The following is a 17,721-nucleotide window of genomic DNA, read 5'->3' on the forward strand; positions in this document are numbered from 1 at the left end:
ACGCGGCTAACCTTCCATGTTTGCACACGACATGCGTGGATAAATCGCTTAGGTAAGTGCATCTCAACAATTACCCCACCAAGGCATTGTGAAGGGCTACGAATTACTCCAGTAGCGACACACAAACGAGTGGGCGCTTGAACGAGTTAGATTTGCTATCTAACCCTCCAGCATATCATGACTTTCATGTGCCGAGTTGAAGCACAGATATCCCCAATGTAAAGACTCCGGTAAACTTCCGCGGCCATCCGCGGATTCCATCATTCGTTCATGGCGTACTGGTAGTCCACGTTCATTTCCTTCTTTGATTCCTTGTTGGCCAGTACTCTATGACCTGGGCTTCTCCTTCTTTTCCTTCCAGAGTGCCGAGAGACCGACACCGGAAACCTTGACGACCTTGAAACGCACACCGGGAATATCACCCTTGGCCTTGCCCTTGCGACCGAAACCGGCAAGGAGGACTTCGTCGTTCTCGTCGACGAAGTTCAAGCAACCGTCGTTGGGGACTGCTTTCGTGTTAGCCACATCTTCTTGATGCATGCTTGCCACAGGTGCTTTGCTGTAGCTGCACTCAATCCCATGAATGGCGTGACGTACCGAAAGCGGTGACCTTCTTTCCGTTCTTGATCAACTGAACCCTGACACACTTTCGGATAGCGGAGTTGGGCTGCTTGGCCTCAACACCGACCTTCTCAAGGACGATACCCTTGGCGTGGGAAGAACCGCCAAAGGGAGAAGACTTGAAAGCGGTTCCGAGGAGACGCTTCTTGTAATGGAGATCGGCCCATCGTCCCTCACGACGATGGTTGCGGAGCTTGCGGGCGGCGTTGAGACCTCTTGGCTTTCCTGGAGGATGGAGTAAGCAGCTGCAAAGTGCACAATGGTGTCGTGCAAGGCGAGGGGGAGGGGAAATGGGATGTGAATGGATTGGAGATGCCTGGGTGAGATGAGTGCGTACCTTTACCCATGATTGCGGTGTTGACGAGTGATGTGCTGGAGAGTGGATGGTTAGTATCGCGAACGTCGAAGAGTAACGGGAAGGAGAAATCTCACCCAGCGTGTGGGCGCACGAGCCTTGGCGTCGCTTCTGTCGTGGCTAGCGCGGCTGCAGGGGTATTTCCTATCTTATCGGGCCATCGTCATTGAGCTGGGCCGAGGACTTCAGGAACACTGAACACCGACTTCTCTGTCGAAGCGCATAGCCCTAGTCTTACTAGCTTCTAGCTTTGGACAGATACAAAACAGAAATTGGTGTTCGGATTCTGACATTCAACGTCCTTACTAGCTTCTATACCTAGTTGCGTGAAGCTTCAATCACCTTTTGTCTTCAACATCTGCTCCTGTGAATATACACGCTGCATGCTACACCATGTCTTCTAAGGATGACAAGAAGATTTTCAAGACGCAGACAAACCGTCTTCCAGCACCCGCTCTCTTCGTTGGCCCACCATCGCACAATGCCTCCAACACATCACTCCATGAGACCCGAACACCAGCAAAGACACCTCTAGTCCGCCAACGCTCCCTACTCTCCCCAGACCCCAAGCGCCCTCTCCCCCCGAACACTACCAGCGATGGCGACTACCTCAGCCCCGTATCGACAAATCCATCAGCGCCCTTCCAACGGCGTCAGCGCCAACAAAGCCAAGCAGCCGACGCAGAAGCCTCGTCGCGCGCCGAAGCGATATGGGCCGAGATGCAAAACACGCTCGAGGAAGTTGAACTCAGCGCGATCAAAGGCCCCGGCATGACTGTCTTCGGCTCCGAACATTCGCGCGCTCTCGATGAGCTGCGCCGAGCCCAAATCGAGCTTGCAAGAGCATGGGCCCGTTCAGAAGAAGACGAACAGGCGCCCGAACAGCAGAAGAAGAAGTCGCAGGATACCAAGGCTACGGATGTGCAGACGCAGAGTATGGTCAGTGGTGCTGGTGCGGGAAAGGGGGATAAGTTGTTTGATCGGATTAAGCTAGAGGAGGAGACGGAGAAGGATATCGAGCTTAGCCGGAAGAGGAGGGAGGAAAACGATCGGTATTTTGAGAAGGTGAACAAGGGGGTTCAGGAGGTAGTTGTTAGGTTGGAGGAGGTGGCCAAGGCGATGAGGGGGGTGGAGAGTGAGAGTAAGGAGATTTGGGGGCATGGAAGTGAAGAGGGTGTGGATTCGGATAGTATTACAACTGCGCAGAGTGTGACTTGAAAATATGGGGAATATCTGGTACTTTTTTTTTACACACAATGGGCTGCTAATGCGAACTGAGCAAGATTTCCTCACAACGATTTATCATATCCAACGTCGTAAGTCGTCAAGCCATGGATTAGATAGAGTGCACTACAGGATGTTAGTTAGTGTAGAATACTAAGGTTACCCAGGCGCCGAAGTCTGATAAGATTTGACGAAAAGAAGACGAACTAGGCAAGCTGAATTGCCCACTGAATAAGACCCGCTCTATGGCATAGAGGAATTTCTTTGCCATAGTCGATCGAGAACTGTCTTATCAACACTGTGACGGAAATCTTCACTGGCGTAACCAATAGAGGAGAACCAATATGTTAAGATACTTGGATTAATTCGGTAATGATATATACATCATGAATATCTGTCTAGGATTACGTTTCATACCGGCCGAAAGTCTAGACGCAAATATCCTTTGTACTAGATAAGAAATTTTGTTCCCTTTTAGATTTTCCACTCTGGTTCTTTTTTCATTCCTCATCCAAGCACCTCGAACCCCCCCGTTTAAAGGAGATATCGATAATCTGGGTTCAAATCACCCATTTCCGTCTTTTCGTATTCGGTCAACCCCACATCCCTCACACTCTTGTTGCGCCTCCGGTTCGCCCAGTTGCACATGACAAAGTACGCAGTGCAACTAAGCGCGCTTAAGACTACAAAAGCAATGCTGATAGAGTAGCCTTTTGTGTACTTTGGTGCATCCTTTTTGAGAAAAGAAAACGTAGCAATGATGCCGCCAATGTTGCCTATATGTAATGTCAGACTTGTTTTGCGCAAACAAGGATCAAACGAAGAAAAGAAAAAGTCCAAAACTTACCGAAACCCACCTGCCACGCGCTGCCCACAGCTCTCCTGTGATGTCCACCCAGATTCATATTGAACCAACAAACAATAACAGGCATGGCGGTATAGGCGCCCATAGCTACTAGGAAGAGAGCCGCATACTGCAAATCGTGATTGTTGTGCACGGAGATGAGGATGGCGAAGCCGGCGATGCAGACGCAAATGGGGAAAATGGCAAAAAGGAAGCGATGTCTGAGGCGATCGGAGAAATATGCAACAAGCATGGCAAAGCCAAAAGCAGCAGCCCAGGGAGGTACACTGTGGAGCTGGGTCTGAATGGGCGAGTAGCCGTAGCCTTGGATGATGGAGGGTGAAAAGTATGCATAGCCATATGCCGGTACGATCAAGCCAAAATACATCAAGCCGCCAATGAAAATCTTGGGGTCTTTGAAGACATTTGCAACGTCTCGCGCTTTGATGGGGCGCTCGCGGGCGGAGCGGCCTTGGTCGACTTGGAGGCGGTGCTTGACATAGGCGCGCTCAGGCTCCGACAACCACTTGACTTCTTCGGGAAAATTAGGCAGCAAAAAGAAGAATGCAAACGACACGACGACGGTTAGCAGTCCCTCGAGAATAAATATCCAACGCCATCCGCGATAGCCTCGCATGTGATCCATCTTGCCAATGGCACTGGCGAGTAGTCCCCCAAAAGCCCCAGCAAGGGTGGTGGAGCTGAAGAAGAAGGAGAAGCGCTTCTGGGCCTCACTTCTCCTATACCACATTCCAATCAGATAAAAGGCGCCGGGGAACCTATGAATATCAGCTCGGCCGTGGTGGCAACTAATTCAGAGCTCACTTACATGCCGGCCTCGAAGACACCGAGAAAGAAGCGAGTAGTCAGCAATCCCGCATAGTTTTGAACAAAACCTTGCAGCATGGTGACGAGTCCAAAGCCAAACATGCAGATACTAAGCCAGATGCGGGGCTTCATCTTTTTCAGCAAGATGTTGGACGGGATCTCGAAGAGGATATACGGGACGAAAAAGATGACAAGGGCTGTGTTGTAGCGGTTGTCTCTGTTGAGATCGAGTTCCTGGCTGAGGCCAAAGACATTGGCGTTGGCAATGTTGACTCGATCCAAAAAGGCCAGCAGGTACATGATGCACAGGAATGGGATGACATGGAGATCTATCTTGGCAAGGAGTTTGGTGTCGGTGGTGGTGGGCGGACAGGTGACATGGTCAGCGTCGTCGTCGTGGTTGTTGTCGTAGCGAGGAAGGGCATCCTGCTTGTCCAGGTCCGGAGACGACGGATGTTCTGCAAACGGTCAGACTGCCGCTCTACTGTGTACCACCAACATGCATGGCCAAAAGAGCCGTGTGGCGGGCTAAAAAGGTTGGCGACAAGTCTACAGAAGGACAAGCCTTGTAGATGAGGTCTGAGACGACTTGGCGCCGTGGCCGTGAAACCCTGAACTTACTTTCAGTCTTGCCAAACATGGTGGTGTTTGGGCAATGTCGGACCGTGTGGCAGGCAGTGGGGTTGATATGACAGGGCCCTGGGTGGCAGGCGACTGTACCGTGGTAGAGGCGGGAGCCGGGATGACGCTTGCAGTGGCACTTGGGAGACGGCGTGGGAGAAGCAATTATGTTGACAGATGAGCAGGCCGAGGTCGCTCAGTCACCGTCTGGCTACCGGCTCTAGCCCGTGCCCGCCGTGCCCGCTAACCCCGCATCTCTCCTGGGGCAGGGCGCCTGTCGCCGTATCTTATCGCCGCTCCTGCGCAGTGCACAGTGCGCGCTGCTTTCTTCCCCAGCGCCAAGTCGCGGATAGCACAGGCGATGGCGATGGCGTAACCTGCGTCTGTCTTGCATCCACTTCCAGCCCATGTCGCCCAAAGAGCCTGAACCACCGCCACGTCCAGCCCAGGCGACTTTTGCCGGGCCCGTCCACGGCGGCGCTCCAAAAAAAAACACTAAGGGTCGAGCGGCGCGCGCCTCGCGTCAAAGTAAGTCATGGTCCATGCCGCTATGTGATCGCCGGCGTGGCGTCGTCGTTGTTGTCGTCGTCGCCGTCGTGGTCGGCCTAATTGCGAAAAAAAATGGCTGAATGCTCAAAGGCCAGTGTTCCGCGGCGGTCGTGTTCCATCTTGTTGTGCTGGCTCTGGTCCTGGTCCTGATGTTGGTGCTGGTCGCATGCCCCTCCAGTCAGCCCGCGAGGCGGGCTTCCAGATTGTGCGGCGGCTGTCGGTACATGTTATGCGTACCTGTTCATATACGTATGGATGTTGCATGTCGACACAGACGGTGGATGCCAGCATCCGACAAAGAGCCCACTCGAGTGATGTCAGCCGCGCACAGCTCAAGTAGTTATAGCACGGTCGAGCTTAGTAAGGTAAGGAGCAGGCGGCCAAGGTTTTGTATGCGAAGGGTCAACCTTGCTACCGGGCAAGACTGGTTCGGCAGCCGACCTCACTCGAGCCTGGGCACGCCGAAGTCTCAGCGTCGTCCACGCTCCTTTCATGCTTCCCCAGCCCGCTGACCGCTCCACCCTCCTCTCCTCCATCCTGCCGCCACGACACTGTGAAAAAGGACGACCCTGCCCCCGGAAGTCTGCCTGCCTGCCACCCGCCTCGATCCCACATCCCACCGAGCGGCTGGCCTGCTGACCCGAAATGGTGAATGCCAAATATGTCGCCTTTACAGTCAACAAGCAGACGCCCTTTCTGCAGACGCCCGACCAAGCCTATGCGACAGTAATCAATTGCCGCCCGCCCGCTGGCAAGCGTGCCGCTTTTGCGCACGAGGTGCGCTCCCACAACGTGCCCTTGGCAAAGGTCGAAGGCAGTCTGAAGCGCAAGCGGGGCGACGACGGCAAGAGAGAATACGACCAAGCAGCACACTCGAGCGCTTCCTACGCCAGCAATGCCTTGGCTCCACTCGCAACCGCACCCGCTCGCCCCCTCCTCACCCAGCAGTGGCAGCAACGCAAGCCCACCCGGTTACGGAGGGGCAAGGTCCTGTCCAAGGGTGTCGACCTCGACTGCTGGTTCATCATCCTCTCCTACTCGGACCCCGCCCAGTTACTCGAGATGCGCAGCAAAATCGCTTCATGTTACCGCTTCCTGCGCGACAACCCCATGCTCTGGAAGCATAGCAGGGTTTACTACTACGGAACCGACATGCCCGACCCTCCTCCAGGCCTGACTGAGTTTCAGTTTGCCCACCTGCGCCATGGCCATGGCTGTATGGACTGCGGTGCCCCCGTAAGTGACAACACCCGCACCGTCTACCGACTTGTCACGGCAAATTTATTAACTTTGACTGTCCGTCGTCTAGAACACTCGCAAGACATTCTGGGCTTTTCTGCGCCGCATGTGCAAGGACTGTCTAACAAATCAGGTCATCAAGGAGTACGAGGCCATGGCTCTGCTCAAAGGTCCAGACGGGGAAGACGTTTCCTTCATTCGTGCTGCTCTTCCAAGCGGTATCTACGATTCTTGGGGCAATTTTGTCGGGGTTGGCCCAGCAAGCACGCATGCACTCAAGACGATTTATCTAAGATCAGACGTAGACAAGCTCGTTGCCGAGTACAACCGCGAGGTGCGTGAACGGGCTCACGACGCAAACGAGTCTGCCGCGTGGGTCGCTGCATGGCTTGCTGCAAAGGCTCAAAGAATAGAAGAACGTCAAGCCTTTGCAAAGAAGATGGAGCAGTGGGAAGAGATGCAGCGGACTGCCAGGACTGCCGAGTACAGTTCAAAGAAATCTAGGCGCAAGGCCTACTTCAAGGAAAAGGCCGCCCAACTGTCGCCACCAATTGGTATCAAGGAACTCGAGGCCTGCCCATCGTATAAACGCGCTGTGACTATACCCAAGGATCCCAACAACACTTCATGGGATCTCCTCAAGCCCAAGATTGTCAAGGAAGTAGCAGAAATCGCAGCCCGAAGAAGTCTGGAAGATTCTCATCCGCCTACAGCATCCTCATCGGGAATCTCGACGCCCACAGGCAGCATGAACGGCTACCCTCATGCGCATCTCTACCTTGGTACCATTATGGGTCTACCCCCGCCAGACCACCAACACCACCACCACATGTTTCATTGATTGCTTTTGATTTTGCATGTTTCACGCTAGGACGAGCGGCTCACGAAAGGGGGGGCGGGAAGGGGGAAATACTTGGGGTTAATGATTGCATTTTCGGCACTGGAGCTGGGTCTGATTTTATGTTTTTTTTACACGAGCATGGACATGAGCATTTCCCTGCAAGGCGCTAGGTCAAGATTTGGGATCATCAGCGGGAGGGTCATGGCCAGGCGGAGTTACCATGTTTGATTGTTTCCTTTTGGTCAGCCCTAATATGTACGTGCGTGTGTTTGGGTCGGAGTATGTAATGGAATCGGCTTCTTACCGGACAGTTTTGCCGCCTTGATACATGTGTAACCGTGTGATTGTGGGGCCCTCTGTCTAGATGGAGAGATTTGCCTGTTGAAGCGAAGCATCCACTATTTGCCGCCTGTACCGCGCTGGAGAGGAACGGCATGGGGACGGCATGTGGGTGCGGCACGAGTCACGCCGCCATGGCTTAGTATGACCGCATTGTGATTGGCCAGTCAGCGGCCGCACCCAGGAACGGTGACTAACGCAGCAACGACGACAGCAAAAAAACCCATTGGTGTAGTATTGGCGAGACAGAGGCAGTATACTACATAGACTCCAGATAGGCTGTTGAAGACGACAAGGGAATCTCGAGGCGGCTGCCGCAGAGCCTCATGTCGTTGCCCCTCATTCCGCGCGCCTGGCTTGCGTCGATCTGTCTCGGGACGAGGTCGGAATATGCACCATGGCAGTGCCTAGTGCAAACAAGTTACAAAACCACTTGGCTCTCCTCTGTTCGACTGCCGCGAGACTGTCTGTGTGTGTGACCCGATTCCTACCAAGAAGCCGCTCTTCGGCGAGTCGAAAAGCACAGATTAAGCTATCGGGCCTGTGTCGCCGCTGCTTCAGATATCGTAATCGCAAGGGTCCAGACAGCCATGCGCTGCGACGCATGTGATTGGCCCATAGCTGTCAGAGGTGGGTCTTTTGGCGTGCCTTCCAGAAAGAAAGTCTATCGCCCTCGGGACACCGAGAAAATACTTGTGTCTTCATAAAAACCTTCACGCTCCCTTTGCTGACGTCTCTTATCATCTCACTTTCGCTGGCTTTCTGCCCCTTCACTTCGCCCTCTGCCTTCGCCAATTGCGCTTTCTAGACCACAAACAAGTCGTGTGTAGCTTATCAACACACACTCACACACACATACACACAAACATTCACACAATGGCGTCGGCCTCTCGAAGCTTCTCCCGTGCTCTGCGCACCGCTGCTCCTTCGTTCCGCACCACCGCCACCCGCTCATCTGCCCGCTTCGTTGCACCCACACAAAACGTCTTCAGCAACCAACGACGCGGATACGCCTCCCAGGAAGATGGCCCTGATAAGCATGAGGGCAACCCAACCGGTCTAGCTTTCGGTGCTGGTGCTCTGCTTGTCGGTGCTGGTGCCTATGCCCTATACACATACAAGCCAGAGCTCTTTGGCCAGACCAGCACAAAGGTCTTCACTCCCAGGTTCGAGGACTACCAGAAGGTCTACGATACCATCGCCAAGAGATTGGAGGAGAACGACAGCTACGATGATGGCAGCTACGGCCCTGTGCTACTACGTTTGGCATGGCACTGCTCAGGAACGTGAGTATACTCAACTGTACCTGATACCTCTGAACCGGAAACTGACATACTACAGCTATGACAAGTTGACTGGAACTGGCGGTTCCAACGGCGCAACCATGCGCTTTGCCCCCGAAGCTGACCACGGTGCTAATGCTGGTCTCAAGGCCGCTCGCGATTTCCTCGAGCCTGTCAAGCAAGCTTTCCCTTGGATCAGCTACTCGGACCTGTGGATTCTCGGTGGTGTTTGCGCCATCCAGGAGATGCAGGGTCCCAAGATTCCTTACCGTGCTGGCCGTTCCGATCGCGATGTCGCCTTCTGCACTCCTGACGGCCGTCTGCCCGATGCCACCAAGGATAGCAGCCACATTCGCGCCATCTTTGGCCGCATGGGATTCGATGACCGTGCCATGGTTGCCCTCTCTGGCGCCCACGCCCTCGGCCGCTGCCACACTGACCGCTCCGGCTTCGACGGCCCCTGGACCTTTTCTCCCACTACGTTGACCAACGACTACTTCAAGCTGCTCCTCGAGGAGAAGTGGGCTTACAAGAAGTGGAATGGTCCCAAGCAGTTTGAGGATGTCAAGACCAAGAGCCTCATGATGTTGCCCACTGATATGGAGCTCGTCAAGGACAAGAGCTTCAAGCAGTACACCCAACTGTATGCCAAGGACAGCGATGCCTTCTTCAAGGACTTTGCCGAGGCAGTCACTACTCTGTTTGAGCTTGGCGTGCCCTTCCAGCAGCCCGAAGACCAGCGATGGGTCTTCAGGAGCTCTTTCGATTAGGCTTTCTTTGGAAAGATGGCGAATTAGAGGAGGACACAAGACGTTTCATTCCGAGAGTTCAAGTTTTTGAACATTCAAGATATCCATCTAGATTATTAGACGTTTTGCTTTTTACGATACTTACACACGGGAGTGGGTTAGCTGCAACATGTATGTTTTTTCTTCTGCTTCTTTTTTTTTTGTGTAGAAACATATGTTGCACTCCGTTCTGTCGTCTGTTATATCGTTTGCAATAGATAAGAATAAGAAGAATAAAGATAAATTAAACTTTGTACCATTATATCCGGATCATGAATCTTCCAGCATGTGGCAATTTGAGTTACGTACTGATATTATCTCCTCGTATTGTCTGAGAGTGGCCACCTTACATGCATGTTACTCTTTCGGGTAACCGTGATATGCAACAGAACAAGTACTTTTCTCATTGACCCCACATCTCTCTCTCTACCTTGTCCGTCACTCATCTCACAACGCACTCGCAAGCTGCACCGTCTTCTTCTTCTTCTTCTTCTTCTTCTTCTTCCAAAACGCATGCTGCTCCTTTTCCATCTCGACAAAGTCATCAACCTGCTCGTCGCCCATCTCCTCAATCTCCTGGTACAAGTCCTGTATATCCTCTCCAAACTCAGCGTGCGGGATATATAACGTGGCTTCAAAGCCGAATTGCGACGGCTGGTACAGGAAATGCGGAAACGAAGTTGGGTTACTGGCGCCGTATTTATCTTTAGTAGTAGTAGTAGTAGTAGCTTGTGGCGCTTCATGACAGAACACTTCTTTTGCTTCGAAAGAGGGGAGATTCCGTGTTCAGGCACGAAGAGGGTAGACTCTACATCTGTAGATTTTGATGGCGAGGAAGAATACTGGGGTTGTAATGGTGCTGCTGAATCATCCGGTCCCTGCTGTTGCCCGGTAGTAGGAGCAAAAAGCAAATCCTGCATTGCTTTCTCTCCAAGATATACAGCGCCCAGTTTCCGTATCTCGCCCACAACGGCCTGCCATGCTTTTTGTAACTCGGTCACTTCTTCCGTCTGCGCAGCGATCAGCGCCTCGTAATGCAACATGCGTATCTCGAGAGTTTGGTCGAAGCTTACGACCTGGCCTTCGCTATTGGTATGGCGTAGTCTGAGTGTGAACTGCGAGATGGGTTGGTGGAGCTGCAAGGCTAGACGCCCTTATTTTTCCGGTGCTGACAACTTGAGTGGAGAGGTAGAGGCATTCTTGGAGCTACCGCTTGGGAGGACGGTCTGTGGAATACTCTCATGAAGTGTGGTAAGCAGACTTTTGAGAATGTTGTTGGTCTTAAGAGAGGCCGTCTGGTAGAGATGTCTGCGATAATCACTACTGGCGTCTACATGATTTAATATTAGCTACCAACGCCATCTATCGGAATCTTGGTTTCTACTTTTGAATGCTACATTCAGTGGATGGGTATCTGATGCGCGCTCCCCATGGCTTTTCTTCACCCCATTACGTGGGCTCAAGTGCAATTTGACACTCAGCAACGTCGCGGCATCGCCACACCCCCTGGTGAATTCAGAAACGCCCTTATCCTTTTGGGGCGCAGATGTGCTCTGGTGTGTGTTTTAATTCCTTCTTCTGAAGATCGCGGAAACTGAGACTGCTTTCTTTACCTTTGCAGGTAGTGTGGTTTTGGTAAGTGAAACCTTCGTAGTTTTTGAATGCGAGGCATTCTTGCTGCGTTCAGCATCCATAATGGAAGACCGGGAATGATGGGGTAAACAATGTGTCAAGAGTTTCTGTGGGTGTCGAAGGTGAACGCTTGGCGAGGGATGGAACTCAAGATCTAGGCCTACATCATCTGGCATTGGTAAGGAAGGTGCGCCTTGATGACAAGTAATAAAGCCTGTATATGCAAACATGAAATGGCACACCAGAAGCATTGGCTTACAAAGGCCAACCGACGGCATATGTTTCATAAGTCATATGTACACATTCTTGTTACAGTGATGCAAGCCAATGGATGACACTCGCAATCAATACAAAACGGCATTATGTGGCTTTCATGTCTTGTAGTCCCTGCCGTGTTCATAAATAAGCTTTCTAGGGCGCTTGCCCTTGTCCCTCGGCAGGAACAACCACACCCTTTTCCTCAAGCATCTTGGCGAGCGATCCGTCCTGGTGCATCGTCATGAGAATATCACAGCCGCCGATAAACTCCTTGTCGACATATAGCTGTGGTATCGTCGGCCACTCTGAGTATTCCTTGATTCCTGATATATTTGTCAGCAAGATGTTCCCAGTGGCGCATTCCATATCAATTGACAGCAATCAAGCGGAGCTCAGCCCAAAAATACTCAACCACTCCGGTTCATGCATTATGTGAATCCCTTACCTTGCCTCAGCTCTTGATCTTCTAGTACATTGAAAGCTGTGAATTTGTCGGGATCTACGCCCTGCATTCCTAGAATCTGGATGCTAGCTCTTGAGAAACCACATTGAGGCATCTCAGGTGTGCCCTTCATGAATAGAACTACTGGGGATGAAGCAATGGCCCTGTCGATCGCGGAGCGGACTTCATCGGAAAGCAGTCGTACTTGGAATGGCGTGAGGAAGCGTGTAGTTGGGGAAAGGCGCGGTGCGCTTGCGCGGGTGGCGGCTCGGAAGGCCTGGTAATTGTTAGAGGCATTGAATGTAGCGGAGATATGTTCGGGATAATTACCGAGGGAATTGCGCGTCGTGCAAACATTTTGTGTCGTCGGTGGATGTTGACAGAAAGTTTGGTGATGGCATCACCTCCGACGTTCGCCGCACTCGAAGTCTTGGATGAGGTCAGAGCGCCAAGGCCGTTGGCATCACTAATACATGTATCCTATTCGCCCTGCTTTTTCCACCACTTTTAGTTGTTAGTATCTCTACACTTGCATAGCGTAGCTAGATGCTTCTCCCTAGGAAGTAATCAGGTATCTTACCTTTCATCATCATCTTTTGTTTGCTGATGTTGATGCTTTCACGATATACTAATATATCTACACTGGGAAGATTTAGCATGCATTGGTAGCTCTCCTACTACACGAAGTTATGGGCATGACAAATAGTCTATTTCCCTCTCTCGCAGAGACAAAATAGCCACAGGTCTCGGCATGATTACTAACAGGCTAGACCAGACGGTCGGATGAAATATGTACGATTTGAAGTAGACATCAGTGATTATGTGCAGAATCTTTGCAATCACAAGAGAATAAGCAACCACTTCTCCCTTAGGGCTGATTTAGACTAAGTAAGTTTAATTCAAATATAGAGAAACATCAATAGAGGTAGCTGGAGGTGCATCATGTCGGGTATTTAAATCATAAGATGTAGGCAAAATGATGCTTCTTGCTGATAAGAGACGTGTCTCGTATACGTTCCCCTCATGTTTGAAAAGTCATACTGAATAGTGTCACGTTGATTGCGTTGAGATTAGAAGGTTGTATCGTACAAACTCATTGTGGTACCCGGGCCAAATCAGATCATATACAATGTCTATTGCATCAGCATCTTCGATCCATGATATCTCTTCCTTGTGTTTCTTCAGCCGGTGGTGTTGTTTCATATTAGTGAGAATGTAGTTCATCTACAGATGAAGCTGATCTGACGAGAGAAGTGGGACAATCACATTAGCCTATACATTTCTTATGGTACTCCGATGGTCTGACCCAAAATAGAAACGGAGAAGAAGGGACATCAGGCTGTACAAGATGGCGGCTAACTTGACTCGGAAGAAGTTACGTACAGGAAGTGTCATGATGAGGGGTCTATCAGTTATACGTAGTGTTTCTCTGATGGAACCGCGAAGAATCTTTTTGCTGCTCCATATTGCTACATCTGCTCACGGTGAGGGAATGCTGCAAGTTGCCGAGAAAGTGATTCAGCGGTGAGATTGAATATGGTATCCGCAGGCTTCCACGCCGGTCCAAAGTGGTATAGAGACACGGTTGGCCATGCATTGGTCATGGAAGAATGGTTTCCTTTTGGCCCGAAGTGCTGCAGCATGCGCAATTAGATAGCCTTTAGTCCCTCAAAGTGCGTCATTTTGACGGTGGCATGGTGTCGTATACATTCGACGCATTATTTTAGCCGTTTGGTAAGTACTTTGAAAGACACGATGAGTTAACACCTCAGGTCGACCATAGCTGAAGAACAATGGAAAAATGTGTTGAGAAGAAGTCGCAAATGCTCCAATACGAAATCTTCCGTGGTCATGTTGGTACTACATGGAAAATCATGATGGTCTCTGAGCTGGCTCGATTAGCTGATTCAACGGCACTGGTGATACTTCTACCGTTGAGGTGGACCAGCGTTACAGTGAAATTGGTCACGGAAAATCTGGAACCGGCATAGAGAGTCGATGTTTGTCGACCTTTCTCACCCGTGTTTCAGGGTTAACGGCTAAAGTCAATGAGGGCCAAACGAAGGTGCATCAATGTACAGCGGGCTCCGGACTAATATAGAGTGGCAAATCACCGAGATATTGCATATGTGAACTTTCTTTGGTACGAACGATTAGACCGGAAGAGATGGAACGGGTATCGATTAGGAAATGCCGTTTTGCATTGGCCTTTAGGGGGCGACCTTGAGGTCATTGTTGTGAAGAGAGGAGAATGATATCGTTTTTTTTTGCAGATCTTTCAGGAGGGAGGGATAGCCTGCACAGGGGAGGCGTAGGTAGTCATTACTCAACACCAATACGGCATACCGCCCAAACAGCGAGTGCGATAGGGCTGATTGAAGGGGGCATGATGGGTTGCAGAGGCGTGGAGATTTAGGCGCAAGCCTCGCGACAGTAATGGGCCTGTGGATCGGAATGGTTTACGCCCACACGGGATACCAAGCTCGTATTAAGGTGGTGTTTTTGCTGGGCAGCCAACGCCTCAGACATGCAGATGGCAGTCGAGTGTTGCCTCAGGCCCCAAGGATCTCAGTGGGAGATGGGCTATACGCCATTCTCCACCAATGTGGACATGCCAACGTCAGCAGCATCTCGCGTCAAAGGATGGCGATGGGGAGCGATATGCTTGGCGTGCGAATGCATTGTGTGATGGCAAATCAGGTGATTGGTGCGAAATCTGGGGGTCGAGTGGGCGTATGGTAAGCCGACGGATAAATTTCAGGCGCAGCTATCGGCGAAGGCGCCATGGTGCCCGCGCCGGGACCGTACACTATCCTACAGCTCCGAGCTAGTGTCAATGCCAACGGCATATTCACCGTCCAGCCATAGGACGGCTCTGAAGCGAACAAACGCGCGCGGTTTGCGGAGGCTTGGGGGCTTCCACTTCTGTTCAGGACATGGTGCTATCTCTCTATCTCCAAACCTCACACGCACTGCGATTAAATCAAAAGCCAGTCCTGCATCCCACCCCCCCACGGATGAATCTAGTACAGCGCTCACTGTGAGGCGTTTGTATTTCTCCACACGCACCCCCAACTGCCTCAGCCTCGTCGACGCTTTGGAGATGGTAGCGACGGTTGTTGCAGTTTGCCAGTTGTATTCCGCCCGTCGCATCCTCGCCGAGATCCAGCATCGCATCAACGGCTTCAACACATACGGCTAATCCAAAGCGAGAACAAGAACAGAACCCAACTTTATCTTCACCCATGGCCACCATGGTGCAGACTGCCGGGGGTGTGACCTCCCCTCACCTGAAAGAAGGTATGGTCATTGACGTGCAGGAGATTCCACATGGCGCCCGACCCGCGCTCCTGATTCTGCACAACGAGGGCGAGGAGAGCATTGTAGACACAATTGCGGATGTTTTGGGACAGAGATGGGAGTTGGCGTCATCTATAGAGGATGCGCTGGCCGGCCCAAAGGAAACAGTGTATGGGTTGAGCAGCTTGGTTGCAAAGCCGCACTTGGACAACTGGGATCGTTCCAGGCTGTTGATCAACACACACCGGGTGGATGGAAGCTACGAGCTGGACGAAAGCATCACCGACCGATGCGACTATGAATATCTCTACACACGATCGCCTTTTTTCCGTCGAGACGTTTCGCGCTACCTCTCCTTCATCCTAGGCCAGATTGGCCCCCACCGCGACCTTACCAAGAAGGCGCGCACGACGTTAATCTCGACGACGTTTCCTGACGTACATGCCGCGCTTCCGAATTTGGACATCTTGTCGGTTGGTGCGGATGCGATAGAGATTAGGGTAGACCTGCTTGAAGAACCTCTGGCGGATGGGACCATTAGCAAGGTGCCCAGCCTCAAGTATGTAGGAGAGCAAGTCATGGTGTTGCGCCAGCGCACTGAGCTGCCCATCATCTTTACGACAAGGTGCACAAAGGAAAACGGCCGATTTCCCATGGACGACCCTTCGCTCTACTACCGATACCTTGGGCGCGCGATACAATGGGGCTGCGAGTACATTGACGTGGAGCTGTGGCTGCCCGAGGAAATCCGAAAGAAGTTGGCTGAGAACAAGGCGTGCACCAAGATCATATCAGCCTTCCACGACTTCTCGGGCACCTTCAAGTGGACGTCACCTGAAACGCAAAGGCTGTTCGAGATGGGGGCGGTGTATGGGGACATTGTCAAGATGTATGCTCTGGTCAACTCGATGCAGGAGAACTACGAGCTCGAGTACTTCCGGTCGACGATTCAGGCCAAGTACCCGCACCCACCCTTTTCCGGACTCAACATGGGGCCTATGGGTCAGCTCTCAAGGACTCTGAACAAGATCTTCACGCCGATTACGCACCCACTGTTGCCCATGATTGCAGCGCCAGGGCAGCTGAGCGCAGCCGAGATCAATGCGGCGCTGCACACCATGGGCCAGATGCCGAAGCGAGATATATACGGGATTGGGAGCTTCCGGTCGACGTCGCAGGCCATGTTTTTTGAGAAGTGCTTCAATGAGCTTAGCCTGCCGCATTCATTTAGCTTTGCCGAGAGAGGGCCAAAGGCATCGATTGAGCACATTCTCCGGCGCAACAACTTTGGGGGGGCCTATATCAACCCACCGCTGGGAGCGTCTGCTGCGCCATACCTACCCTCTCTGTCCAATGCGGCGCGGGCTATTGGCCAGGTTGATACGGTGTTAGTGCCGCCAGGGAGCAGCAATGCGTCGCTGATTGGTGACAATACTCGGTGGAAGGGGATACGGGCGACACTGACACGCGACTTTGTACCGTCGGCATATAGCGGACAGGCAGCGTTGTTGCTAGCCAACAACGAGGGGGATGCATCGGCGTCCATTTTCGCACTCAAGAACTTGGGCATCGGGCCTATCTACACGATTGGGTTCAAGTCACATGGGCCTTTGTCTACTGACGTGTCGCCGGTGCGGTCGATTGAAGACGTCAAGCGGCTGCAGCAGCCGTTTGTGATTATCTCGGCGCTGCCGGCGGAGAAGTCGCTGCTGGTGGTGCCGCTGCTGAAGCACTACCGGGTGGCTGGGCGCAACGGCAGTCCCGAGGGCAGTCCCAAGGTACTCGGAGCGGTGGGGACCAAGACAGCAGGCAAGGTGTTTGTCGACCTGGCAAGTGGGCCGCGCAAGGTGGACACATTGGAGATTGCAACGTCGGCAGGCTGGACAGCGTATGGGATTGCTGATGTGTCTGCATGGACGACGGTGGAGACGATTAGGAAGCTGGTTGGACAAAACGTGTGCTATGACTTTGTGCGACTGGCATGTGGGCGGGGGCACTTTTAAATTTGCAACATGAAGGGATGCCGGATAGTGCAGCAGATAGGTAATGAACAAGCAAGTGCGAGCAAGCAAGCAAGCAAGCACAACAAGCACAATCACATGCAGAACGTGTCTGGCAAGGCGATGGATGATGATGATGCAGGATGCGAGACGGGGGTTGGGGTTCTCGTGCAAGAGGCGTGAGTGCCTGTGTGCAGTGCATGTGCACATGTGGGTGTAGGTGTAGGTGTGGGCGTGGGTGTGGGTGAAGGAAGGCAGGCGAGTAACCGCAAGCGTAGCGGCAACCGGGCATGGGGGACAGCGTGCAGAGGCCGGGTCGGTATGTGTGTGTGTGAGTGTGTGTGTGTGGGCGCGAGTGATTGGCGTGCGGGCGATACCCCAGATTTCCAGAACAGAAGAAGCGAGGCCGTCCGGCACTACTGGGCAAGCTATGCCTGCAACGACCTGGCTGCGTCAGACGAGCGCAATCAAAAGCGCTAAATTGCAGATACAGCCCATGCATGGGGGACGGGGGGGAGGGGGATGGCATGGCATGGCTTGACGAGGGCGTACTGGAA

At 52.4% G+C, this 17,721-nt stretch overlaps 8 protein-coding genes across 8 annotated transcripts; 4 read left to right on the top strand and 4 right to left on the bottom strand.

Annotated features, from left to right (window-relative positions):
* Positions 1-327: 327 nt before the first annotated feature.
* Positions 328-968, bottom strand: COCMIDRAFT_27834 (uncharacterized protein; the record flags this gene model as incomplete). The annotated part of the gene is made up of 3 exons (XM_007691568.1): positions 328-506; positions 598-846; positions 959-968. The coding sequence occupies 3 exons, from the start codon at positions 966-968 to the stop codon at positions 328-330; spliced, it is 438 nt and encodes a 145-aa protein (XP_007689758.1).
* Positions 969-1,369: 401 nt separating this feature from the next.
* On the top strand, positions 1,370-2,194 carry COCMIDRAFT_6871 (uncharacterized protein; the record flags this gene model as incomplete). Its single annotated transcript, XM_007691560.1, has 1 exon — positions 1,370-2,194. One exon carries the CDS (start codon positions 1,370-1,372, stop codon positions 2,192-2,194), a length of 825 nt encoding a protein of 274 aa, XP_007689750.1.
* A 540-nt stretch (positions 2,195-2,734) lies between these two features.
* Positions 2,735-4,512, bottom strand: COCMIDRAFT_100128 (uncharacterized protein; the record flags this gene model as incomplete). The annotated part of the gene is made up of 4 exons (XM_007691584.1): positions 2,735-2,976; positions 3,048-3,823; positions 3,874-4,330; positions 4,494-4,512. 4 exons carry the CDS (start codon positions 4,510-4,512, stop codon positions 2,735-2,737), a joined length of 1,494 nt encoding a protein of 497 aa, XP_007689774.1.
* A 1,175-nt stretch (positions 4,513-5,687) lies between these two features.
* On the top strand, positions 5,688-7,122 carry COCMIDRAFT_27837 (uncharacterized protein; the record flags this gene model as incomplete). Its single annotated transcript, XM_007691569.1, has 2 exons — positions 5,688-6,278; positions 6,352-7,122. 2 exons carry the CDS (start codon positions 5,688-5,690, stop codon positions 7,120-7,122), a joined length of 1,362 nt encoding a protein of 453 aa, XP_007689759.1.
* A 1,215-nt stretch (positions 7,123-8,337) lies between these two features.
* COCMIDRAFT_100086 (class II peroxidase) lies at positions 8,338-9,514 on the top strand (the record flags this gene model as incomplete). Its single annotated transcript, XM_007691585.1, has 2 exons — positions 8,338-8,747; positions 8,803-9,514. 2 exons carry the CDS (start codon positions 8,338-8,340, stop codon positions 9,512-9,514), a joined length of 1,122 nt encoding a protein of 373 aa, XP_007689775.1.
* A 465-nt stretch (positions 9,515-9,979) lies between these two features.
* COCMIDRAFT_6875 (uncharacterized protein) lies at positions 9,980-11,226 on the bottom strand (the record flags this gene model as incomplete). The annotated part of the gene is made up of 5 exons (XM_007691561.1): positions 9,980-10,236; positions 10,284-10,618; positions 10,706-10,862; positions 10,917-11,085; positions 11,146-11,226. The coding sequence occupies 5 exons, from the start codon at positions 11,224-11,226 to the stop codon at positions 9,980-9,982; spliced, it is 999 nt and encodes a 332-aa protein (XP_007689751.1).
* A 349-nt stretch (positions 11,227-11,575) lies between these two features.
* COCMIDRAFT_100106 (uncharacterized protein) lies at positions 11,576-12,221 on the bottom strand (the record flags this gene model as incomplete). Its single annotated transcript, XM_007691586.1, has 3 exons — positions 11,576-11,745; positions 11,868-12,141; positions 12,195-12,221. 3 exons carry the CDS (start codon positions 12,219-12,221, stop codon positions 11,576-11,578), a joined length of 471 nt encoding a protein of 156 aa, XP_007689776.1.
* A 2,888-nt stretch (positions 12,222-15,109) lies between these two features.
* On the top strand, positions 15,110-17,167 carry COCMIDRAFT_100163 (uncharacterized protein; the record flags this gene model as incomplete). The annotated part of the gene is made up of 1 exon (XM_007691587.1): positions 15,110-17,167. The coding sequence occupies one exon, from the start codon at positions 15,110-15,112 to the stop codon at positions 17,165-17,167; it is 2,058 nt and encodes a 685-aa protein (XP_007689777.1).
* Positions 17,168-17,721: the final 554 nt, after the last annotated feature.

Source organism: Bipolaris oryzae (genome assembly GCF_000523455.1).
Source record: "Bipolaris oryzae ATCC 44560 unplaced genomic scaffold scaffold_103, whole genome shotgun sequence".
Taxonomy (NCBI): domain Eukaryota; kingdom Fungi; phylum Ascomycota; class Dothideomycetes; order Pleosporales; family Pleosporaceae; genus Bipolaris; species Bipolaris oryzae.